We start from the raw sequence: 12,243 nt of genomic DNA on the forward strand, positions 1-12,243 counted from the left end.
CTAATTATCACGATAGTACTGCGGATAGTCGTAGTACCGAGCGATGGCTTGGTCCCAAGGAACTGTTTTTATTCTTTGATCGTCAACCAGGAATATATATTCCTCCACTATTCTGTACAACGGTTATATCGTTGCTGTAACCCAAACAACAAGAAGAATATTCGGTCTACTAATATGATAGTCAAATAGTGGAAGGTATTTTAAGGTACAACCCATCCAAAATTGAGAAAATGTATTCACAGGGTGGTAGAGAAGGGTTTTATGCCCAGCCCTTAGGGAATGTGGGATAGGCGAAATTGGAATTGCATTCGTCTTCACTGTGGTAAAACGGAATGCACAACTGATTTTTCTCATCCAAAGAAATTGAAAGACATATTAGATAATGTATATTATATTCGAAATATAAATTTAAATTTTATCAGAAATCGGAACAACGAAGCGTAAGAAATTCTTTAGATATTTTTCTTCAACACGTCTAATTGTATTGACAGTTGTGTCAGTTCTGGGAAATTTTGTTCTGGAAAAACAAAATTGGCATCACTGTCCATCTACTTTATACGTTTGAGTGTATTATAGTGGAAACTGTGGATGGAGTTAGTTAACTTATGTATGTAAAAATGTGTTAGAAATCAAGCAAACATTTGAATTAGTTTCCATATATTTTAGGTAAAATAATTTAAACCATTTAAAGTAGCTCATAAAATACTATAGGACATAAATACACGATAGGAAATAATGCACAACAGAGGAATTGTTAGTTTATACCTTTAATTCTAGATGGAAATTTTAATTCAAAGAGGTTGTTGGGTACATGATTTGAATTGTAGATAAATCTTTGTTTACTTTGGGTCCAGGATTGGCTTGAATCAAATATGTATTTCTTGCAATCAACGGCGATGAACCGTCTGTTGAATTGAAGAAAGCTTTGAAAACGATAGTGTATTATCTACTACAATGCTATTCAATCATTGTATTCGACGTAGTCAAAGACGTAGCACAGAAGTCATATTTCAAAACTAGTAATAAAAACTATCCCTTACCTAATTTTGATAATTTTTAAAAATAAATGTGATTTATTTAGCTTGTGGTAAGCAAATATATATCAAAGAATGATACTAAATTCGATGTTTACTTGTCATGAGAGTAAGGATTAAAAAAAAAATGCGTTGTATTGACCACTTGATTTTCTGCACATTATTCATGGGTTAGTAGCTTAAGTTAATTAATATTTTTAAATGGTATGTTTCAAAAAGGAATGTGAAGGCAAAGTATAATAAACTAAAGGTTTAAGAGGATAATAAAATAAAAAAAAAAATACTAAATTGGTTAAATTGTAGGAAAACGAAAAATACATTTATATTTTATCATATAAACGTTTTCGTAGTATGATAATTTCTTTTTAACGTTTATGTTTTTATACAGACCACAGAAGAAATAAGATTCAAGTGGCCTGTAAAGGGCCATTGATATCTGATTGGGAAATAATAAAGCCAACAATACAATCATAAAATAAAATGTGACTAAATAATGTACAGTATTTTTGAGTTATTTGTTACCTTGTTTGGTAGCCTTTGTTCTGGTAGGGTTTTTAAAAACTTCAGTGTTAGAAACCCTACCAGAACAAAGGCTACCAAACTAGGTAACGAATAACTCTATTTTCTAGTTCTTGCCACTGGGAAAATAAATAAAATCAGAGTATTTTAATTGTGAAGAATCCATACACCACATTGATTGATAATTAATTGAGCCAGAAAATCCACGAATTTACTGACTCTAAACATAGCCTGTGGTAAGTAAAACAAACGATCGATATTTGATGGTATATTCTATGTTTACGTTTAACCACATATACGTATATTATACATATGAACCAGTAATAAAAACTAGAATAAAAAAAAGGTTATGAGCTGTTGAATTCGCTGCTACAAGAAATATTATTCAAAAACTCGAATAATATTTTTGAAACTGTGTCAGACGAAAGTCAATGTCGACAGCAAAGCCCACCAAAATGGGGATATAGGGTGAAACTTATTTCACCAACTATGATCTTCCGGTTTTATTTTCTTTTTCTTAAAAAAGAAAATAAAACCGGAAGATGTATCCGATATCGGGAACAAATCGTGTTTCTGAGTGAAAATAAATTTTGACACCAGATAGATACGTCACGCCGCAAGGCTCAAATGTCAAGACATGTTTGTTATATTGAATGCGATAGGGTCCAATTCAGTAAGGAAATTATTGTATTACATACAATTTCGCCTTATGTATTTTTTGGCGACTATTAGTCTTATTATTCGAGCTGTATTCTGTTCTAAATCACTATGATGTTTCGTAACTCAAAAAACTAATAATGCAGATAATTATGTGAACGGTAAAATTGAATTTTAGAAAAATAATTTTCGGATAGCAACCAATAGATCAAAAACCTAAATTTGTTTGGATGCAAATAAGTTTTTTGCTAATGTTTTAGATTGAATTTCGCATAGGCACTAACCAAAACCTAAGTTAACCTACCATGATACACTTTGTACGTTATACAAAAGCTACATAAAACCCAAATTGGCCTTGTAACGATATTCCTTACCCACAAAGGTTTTAGGATAAGGAAATTTAAATGGAAGAACGATTCAACAATGTTTTACAGATCTAACATCCCCTTTGACGTCAAAGACGACCAAAATTCAACAAACGGAAATTCTGTCAAAGACCTACGAAGTTTATTCAAAGACCATTGATTCTTTCGTACTTTTTGACTGATATTTATTTAAGTTTATCTTAGATTTGTATGGGATATAAGATCACAAGGTATTAATTGAATGGTAGTTACTGTTATACTGCAGGATCAGAATACTAAACGGAGAATATTATTGGGCGGATTCAATTTAATTGTTGAATAGAGAACTAACAACCGTATGTATGCCCATTGTCTACGAGTGCCCAGTATTTTTGCTGTTCAACACGACAATGCTACAACTATAGCTAATTTTTTCACAATAAAGTAATAAAATATGATTTAAAATATACATACATACACGTCAAATATCTATTGGAAATACCCGATTACGCCGAATTTCTTTAGCACTGTTTAATTGTTTACTTGTACAACATTTACAGCACACCACCTATACAAGGAAATCGCCTTCAATTTACGTAATGCAATTTGAAGGCTGCACCTGTTTTGCATTACTCTCCTTGCAGGCGCTCTCCTTTGTATGGAGGAAAATGTTCGCGTACTTCATAAGACATGTTTCTTAGCTGGTGGTAAATGATAGAAAACTTTACGTGGATTTTCCACACTGTCGTGTGATCCCACAGTTAAATTAGCTGCCACAATTAAACACGCAATATACATTACAAATTGTAAATATGGTATATTACATTACGTAATTTTCAAATTTCTAATTAACTTAAACACCATAGAGAAACGATTGATACATAACGTTTTTAACTATTCAAAGGCCAACAATCAAAATTTTTAACTTGTACCAAACATTAATCTATTTTTTTTATAATAAACTAAATGAATATAGAAGCGTAGTTAAAATGATGGACTACTTATTTTACCGCCCCTCTAAATGTAGTCACATCCAAAAACATTAGTCTGTTGTATATTATTTGTATGCTGTATAAAAAGGTGTGTATTTTGTTTTCAAAGTTTCGTTAACAATTACAACTTTTTCACAAGCTAACACAAAACCACAAGAAAAGATACAAGGATAGCTACACTAGGAAATGGTACAAGGATAAAGGAATGGAAAAGGGGAAAAGTACCCTACCAGATGAATACAAGGGTGAGGTTTAAATACTTTAATGCTAAGTTATCAAAGTATTTCAACATTAACCTCTCATCTGATGTTAGAAAATTAGTTAGCTTGAGTTCAATCAAGGGTGATAATTTATCTTTCCTGAATTCCATTTACAAAATATGTTTCAAATTTCAATTGTTTATTCAATTCATCGGTGAATCTTTGTTATATAACAGTCACAATCAATGAAATCCAAAGAGATTATTTTGTACCTTTTTGTATAGAACACACATAATTTTGTTTCACGTTGTGAAATATATATTAAACTAGTGCAATTTTATGCCACGAATGACTTAGATGAAAATATACCACCTTTTTCATCAACAAGTATATGGATAACATTAGAAGTTAACAAAATATTGATAGTGTTAAAAGTAGAATGTCGATTATTCCTAGGGGTGTAATCAGAAAATTTTAACTAAAGGGAATCTGTATTTCAGGTGGTTAGGTTGGCAGCTCTCGCACGTCTGTTTAAATCCACAGATTAGTAAGCATTAACAGCTTCGTTAATCCTCACCTGATTCAATGCACCAACACTAGATTGTAATATTGAATGAATACGTGGATAATAAAATGTCTCACCCTTTATGAAGTGAGAGTTTGATCCTTTCCTTTTTTTACTCTTTTATGTACTCTTATACCCATCTTATTTACATACGTTAATACTTCATGGTTTATAAACCTTCACATTGTTTGATATTATTTGGTTTATTAAGTGTTAAATAATGTGTAAACCAATTTAGATGTTTTAAGAGTTCGCTGTTAATGTCTAGGTACTGTTTACGAGCATGATTCATCAAAAGGATTTATATGGTTTAGAAGAACGAAATTCTTGAACGGATGTTGAAAAAGCCTCAATTTTGTAGAGTTCTTTTGAATTTATTCTTTTTTTTAATTATCATAAATCATTAAAATACCCTTGCCTGCTGACTAAGCGAATTTCCATTAGCCTGATTGGAGTTTCAAATAATCTTTGAGATAATATTAGGTTTAACATATACATACTGTAGGTTTGCTTCATGGAGGGTAATAAAGTGTGTTTTGATCAAATACTAATAGCTTAGTATAAAATAAACGAATTTACCAAGTTTGATCCAAATATATCCATAAACAGGCAAACTACAACAGTTGACTTATTCTCCATAAGAATAAAATGGGGATTTTAAATTTATTACAGTATTTTTAAATTTTATCCGTTGCTACACTGTAAAAACCATAACAAAACCGTTATGTTACCGGTGTTCAAACCGTAAAAAGTTTAAACAGACTAAATGATTTGTTTATTATTTTTAACTATTTATCTAAATTATTTATTTATTTCACATACTAAATTGATTGTTTTAAAGCTCTTTAAAATGGTTTAAAGATAAATTGGGAAATTGTAAGCCGATTTTAACCTCATAATTTCCCTTTCCTATGTTCTTATCTTGGTGGTTCGCTAACCCATCCAAGTTTAGTCCGCCCTTCACTTCAAGCCAAATTTCATCAAAATTTGAAATAAATTACACAATTTATCACGATCACGAAAGTATGTGACATCAAAATGGATAAGTATATCTGTCCTGGCTTCAGGTATTACACGTAAGGTATTAGCTACTTCGCTGGGAAATTCACTAAGACCCATTACAATTTCAATTATGGCACATATTTAAGTTTTCCCATCAGCAGTAAAAAGACGAATAACAAAAATCTAACTTTAAAATAATTACCGTATTTTTAGATTGATTATGGTATCAAGTACATACAATTTTTAATATTTTAATATTGATCTAAAGGAAACATTTTAGCGAGGGTTTTGAAGATAACATGTTTGGCTCAAAACGAGGCTTACAATCAAATCAGTAACATGAGATACTCTGGGAGGGAGAGCAGGGCAAAGAGAGTCTAGAAGGCTACTTTCATTGTATTTGGTTTATCAAATTACGGCCTCTACACGAGGGTCTGGCAAATATCCGACATTGATTTTGGTAGACCTTTCGTGGAAAAGAGAGATAGAGTATCGTTTTGCTGGTGGTAAAACTGTAAAACAGTCAAAGTTTCTACTCAATTGTTTTATAAAAAACAGTTTATTTTCATAGAAATTATTTTGTTATTACCATAAAAGTTCTCAATGCTTCATCTACTTTCACGCTATTGGGAAGGAACGGTCGAAACCCAGGCATTGCTTATATCGTAGGTTGGTATTTTTATATTCCAATTTTAATTAATATTTATTTTGAGCCCTCTCCCGTCATTCTACGACCTAGTCGCCCACAATCTTGACGCAAAGAATCACCTTACGTAATTAAATATATAGATAGCCAGTCAAAATTAGTTTCTTTATCTAGAATAAACTACAGTTAAGATCGAACCAGCAGCCGTTGGATCTGAAGACAAACTCTAACACTCAGACATCAAGACAATTTGCCCATTAATTTTTATTGTCAAACCCATGACATTACTTCCCAAAAAAAGAAATCCGCTAAAGCAAAGAATAAACAAGCAAAGGACGAGAAAACAAAAGCCACATTCGATTTAGTTTGGTTTTCTCCGAGGATAAAGTTTTGTATTCAGTAAAGAATAAAGTCTGTGGAAATCTTCAAAAGGCTTTGACAACTATCATTGTTGAACTCTGGTGACTGATACAGCTAAAGTACTTTGACATCCTACTCTTGCTCGGTTTACATGCGACTGGTTGGATTCTGCATAACTTTGCTGTTGAGTTTTTGTATCTCAAAGAAATAAACCAATGTTATTTTATGTAGGTGTAAATATATAGCATGGCGAATGCATCCCTAATAAATTATTGAACTCTCTATAAAAAAAAAAAAAAAAAAAAAAAAAAAAAAACAGTAACAAAGTAATATTAGTTTAGAAAAAAAATTTGATTTAGAAAAATTCTCTTACAAAAGTGTGTTGAAAGTTCCACCAATAGAGTGAGATATTGTTGGAGGGATATTGGCGGGAATTTGTACCTTGGGGCTGAGGGTTGGTAGCCCTGTCACGTGTGTTTCAATATTCCGATCAGTTTAACCATTTGTTTCACGACTTTGATATTTTTCCACACCTTTCTGATTGAGATGTAATATTGAATGTTCACAGTTTTCCTACAAATAGTTTTAACAACCTTTTAAAATTTCTACTGGACCATCAATGTCTATTGTTGCAAATATTGTGTAATAGTTCAGTAGCATATCAAGGCATCAAATTTTATTTTTTCGAATAAGTCTTAAAGGGCTTAGAACATAGTCCAACATAAGGCACAGCACTGTAAAAAAAACGCCCATTAAGTAAAAAAGGAAAATTATGAAAATCGTAATTAATAGTTAAAACTATCTGAGAAGCTAGACACAAAACATGGTGTAGCTAATTGTAAGACTTGTTATAGTTTACTATTTAGTAATAGTCGCTAAAAAGTAGGTAATATTTTTCTTGACACAAATATCACAAGCTATCATCACGTGCTTGCCACAATGACTACAATCTGCTCTTAAAGCCCAGAATGGACGACTCAGGCTTTCCATTGACTTATGCAAATCTCTCTTCTGCTATTTCTAGCTCGTTTTCCCAATTTGTTTCTTTTCCAGTCTTTTACCTTTTTCTTAATGTGGGTTTCTCCCCTTTAGGCTTCTATGCTTTGTAGTATTGTACAGTGTACACTACATGAGCTTTTGTTTTGTTTAACAAATTGTTGTAAGCCTTAATAATTTTTCACATAAAACAAGTCTTAAAAATACACAAAACCCTAGCTTTATTTAATAACTAAGAGTGTTGTATATGAAATTAAAACAAGAACGGCCGGTCGCAGGTGAACGCCAACATTGTATGAACTTTTCTCGTTTTGACAATGACTGATCGGGCTACTGTAGAGTAGGTTTTGTTATTTTTTATATTTATTTACAAAAGCGATTGCTCCAAGTCATCTAACCTCTTTATAATGAGGCTAATAGGGCTACTAAATATAAAGAAAAAGGTAATTAATTGCTAATTTAGTAGAAAATTACATAAACAATAGTGAATTAAAGTTGTATGAAGTTTTTTATGTAGCATAGTAATTAGTATTTATTATGACATTATTGGTATTTATTTACTCTTGACATCTATTTAATTTCCAACCATATTTCGTATGGCCAACCACCATATTTGTGAGAATATCTGATAATCAATAAATAGTTTTCACCACACTATGATGTTTTTAGCTGTTTTAGATACGTTAATTGGTGGCTGAAAGTTAGGTTTTGCTGGCCATGCCAGCTGTAATCATCATTTGGGGACCGAGCAGGGTTTTTCATCTCTAGGGCCACAAAATCAACTGTTCGCTTACTTTCTTAAAACATGAATGCATATTAAATACACAATCAGTATCCATAGCATTGCAATAGAATTGTTTTATTTTCACCGCTGCTTATCCACTATTTATTATTATTTCTGTTGATTCTTCAAATTATTTCTTCACATAACCTTAAAGTTGTATTTGTGTTGACTATCAGTGTGCATTATTATTGTGGTGAATAGTGGTAATAGGTGGGGTGAAAAATGGCGTTCGTACCACGGACCGAAATGGTTTTCGAGCTCTTGATCGATTTAAGTTCTCGTCTTGGTCTCGAACTTAAAAACTATCTCGTGCCGTAGGTACGAAATATACGATTGACTTACATGCAGGTTTAAACACTGGTATGTAATATGCGATAAAAAACAAACAAATTTGACGCCATGCCTATAAATCCGGGTACCATTTCGAACCTAGCTCATTTATGATGGTGAACACATGAATCGTCAAATAAACCCGCTAAAACCACGTTATAAAACATCCACAACAAAGTAACGCTATTTGCGAGCAGAATTGAGAAATAACTTACAACGAGATGAAATAATCATAAACCAGATACGAGCCATATACCGCCAATGGGACAACACCGAGTATTGCCTGACATCAGTATATCACTAGTGGGGAGTGCGCTGCTTGGGACAATTATTGGCTGTGAAAATCGAAGATTTGATTAGTTTTTTAGTTCGTTTCTCATGTTTACTAGTCTGTGTAAAAAGATAGAAATGTAAAACCCAATACATGTAATTGATGGACTGATATTTGTTTACCTTTACTCCTTTTTTAGCAAAAGAATAGGGGAGGCAAATACACCCAAAAAACTTATTACCATTGTAACCAGTATAAAATGTATAAATTATACCGAAATATAGTCGTGATCAATGATTTATAACACGTAGTTAGTGTGATCAATATTAATTTTTATATACTATACTTACTATAGTATATTCATATACTTTTATATATATATATATATATATAAATATATTTTTTTTATGATATCTTTTAATCTACAAAACTTGAGTTACATATATTGTGGAATGGAGGATTACTGATTATACAATGAGTCCTTGGAGCCTAGACATAAAAAAAAAATTAAGGGACTAGATATTTAAATTATAATCACTTTAGTGTTTGAACAAAAACTTTTGGACGATAAATCAGCAGTTCAGAAGTTGTTAAAATTATCCAAGATGGCCGCTAGCCTCCAAGAACTCTTTAAAAAAATCTTTGAGAAGGAAATAATTCTGCAATTTAACGACTCAACTACAACGCTTCAATTTTTCAATTCCGTGAATCTGGTCCCGTCTCTTTGTCAATACAGCCACGTTTTGTAAAATCCTTAGTTTCAACCTTCATGCATGACAATCATAATGATAAGAAAAACATCTATACAGCACTGAAAGTTGAAGATTAAGACGTTAATTTCTGTAAAAGCATATTATACTAAATCCGCGTATTTTTTAATAATTATAAACTTACTCATAAGTGTAAACATAGTAATTTTGATAGTTATCACAAACAAATGAAAAACCATACAAATCTATAAAAACTACATATAGAAATTAAAAAAAATAAAGGTTAACTATGTTTAAAGTAGAATAGAAAAACCAATACCATCTTCAATAGCCCTTTTAAAAAACCTCTTCAAGTAGCCAATTATATTTCAATTCTGGAATCCACTACCTCGTTTTAAAAATCCACTCTCGGTAAACGACGTTTAAAATAAAATCGAACAAACAAGCTCATCCTCATCCTCAACTATAAGCCACTTTAGTAACTTATTAATATTTAAACACCTGGATCCTCTACCTCTTTATAATATCCATTATCGGCAAAACGTATTTACAATACAATTGAAGAAACAACCTCATCTCTAACTAAGGATATAGTTAAAAGCTAGCAGAGCATTTCTGTAATAAATGTCTATTCTCTATAAGCCACTCTTAGTCGCTCATTAAATGTTTCATTTCTGGAATCCATAACCTTCTCGTTTTAAATATTCGATCTGGGTAAAATATGTTTGAAATACAATCGAACATCAACCTCATTTGGCAATTCTGTCAAAACCAGCAAAAGTGCTGAACAGGAATTGAAAAGAGTATTTTTGCAGAGTCAGATCCAGTTAGTGCTCAATCATTTAGTTTTCAAGTGTATACTAACTTTTATTATGCTGTATTGAAAGTAACTCATATATGTGGCAATACAGACTGAGGTGCTTTTTTATACTATATTGTTATTATTAGAATTATGTTACATCCTATATTCTTACATGATCAAAGTTTGCTTGTATGTATGCACAAAGATCTCGAAAACTGTTTCAACGATTTCCTTCAAATGTTGTAAATAATTTATATCTGGCCTAAAAACGTGTTTACTGCAGTTAAAACTGCCAACAAAAATCTAATTACGTAAAAAAAAAAAATTAAAGACAAACATGTTTAAATTGGTGTTATGGGTTGCTAAGTAACCATGTGGGTTGAACAAAATAACAAGGAAAAAGTAAACCACATAGTTGTAACATATGCTTATAACAAGCCATCCACATTAAAACTAGCAAATTACAAAAAACAGTACAAAGGGGAAAACATCAGCTGTAACTATTGAGAGAAGATTACACTAAAGATTACTCGATATAGGGGTACAATGTAAATAAACTATACTTTCAATACTTCAAATTGAAATAGTGACTATTACAAAGGTAGATATTTTAAGCCAATTATAAATGGAGATGAGTGTAGGATGAGTGGCGCGATCTTGTAGTCCTGTTACTGACTAAGGCCAACTTGTTGCATAGACAGGATTGTTAATTAATAGCCCATACCAATGGCAACTAAGGGACCTACAGTTTATAGTGGAATCCGAACCACATTTTGCCTTGGTATTAACGAATGGTCTAATTATCAGGATAGTACTGCGGATAGTCGTAGTACCTAATGACGGTTCGGTCTCCAGGTACTATGTTTTTATTCTTAAAAAGTCAACAGGGAATAGCTATTCCTTCACTATTCAGTACAATGGTTATTTCGTTTCTTTAACCCTACCAACAAGGAGAACATTCGCTTGACTAATATGTTAGTCAAATAGTGGAAGGTATTTTTAGGCACTCAATTAATCCAAAATTGAAAAATGTATTCACAGGGTAGTAGAGAAGGGTTTTATGCCCAGCCCTTAGGGAATGTGGGATAGGTGAAATTGGAATTGCATTCGTCTTCACTGTGGTAAAACGGAATGCACAACTGATTTTTCTTATCCAAAGCAATTGAAAATTTATAAACATATTAGATAATATTTCTTATATTTGAAATAGACATTTAAATTTTAACAAAACTCGGAACGTCGAAGCTTAAGAAATTCTAAGGATATTTTTCTCCAACACAAATAACAGTATTGACAGTTGTGTCAGTTCTGGGAAATTTTGTTCTGGAAACTCAAAATTGGCATCACTGTCTACCTATGGACATTTGAGCGAATTAGAGTGGACGTTGTGGATGAAGTTAGTTAACTAATTCTAGTATGTACAATTTGAATTTTACATACTTTTTTAGTTTCCATAATTATCTTGCAAGTAAAATAATTGAAACCGTGTAAAGTAGCTATAAGAATACTACAGGACGTAAACACATGATAGAAAACAATGCACAACAAAGAAATTGTTAGTTTATACCTTTAACTCAAGATGGAAATTTTCATTCAAAGAGGTTGTTCGGTACATGATTTGAATTGTAGATAAATCTTTGTTTACTTTGGGTCCAGGATTGGCTTGAATCAAATATGTATTTCTTGCAATCAACGACGATGAACCGTCTGTTGAATTGAAGAGAAATTTTAAATAACAATACTATTCAATTAATGTATTCGACGAAGTCAAAGACGTAGCACAGAAGTCATATTTCAAAACGGGTAGTAAAAAATACCTGATTTTGGTAATCTATTTTGAATTTATGTGATTTATTAGCTTGTGGTAAGGAATATATATATCAAAGAATGATACTATATTCGATGTTTACTTTTCATGAGGGTAAAGGTCAGAAAAACTGTGTTAGGTTATATTGACTACTTGATTTTCTGCACATTATTCATGGGTTAATAGCTTAAGTTCATTAATACTTTTAAAAGAATGATTCAAAA

General features: G+C 31.7%; 1 protein-coding gene across 1 annotated transcript in view; it reads right to left on the reverse strand.

Moving 5' to 3' along the window:
- LOC128999573 (uncharacterized) overlaps positions 1-12,243 on the reverse strand; it is a 133,365-nt gene continuing 121,122 nt past the window's right edge. The window contains exon 6 of the mRNA XM_054426148.1: positions 1-112. Within this exon, the coding sequence (XP_054282123.1) occupies positions 1-112 (112 nt within the window). The remainder of the gene's footprint in view (positions 113-12,243) is intronic.

Source organism: Macrosteles quadrilineatus, unplaced genomic scaffold (genome assembly GCF_028750875.1).
Source record: "Macrosteles quadrilineatus isolate MER2022 unplaced genomic scaffold, UCM_ALF_1.0 Scaffold_8__2_contigs__length_117827958, whole genome shotgun sequence".
In the NCBI taxonomy this organism is placed as follows: domain Eukaryota; kingdom Metazoa; phylum Arthropoda; class Insecta; order Hemiptera; family Cicadellidae; genus Macrosteles; species Macrosteles quadrilineatus.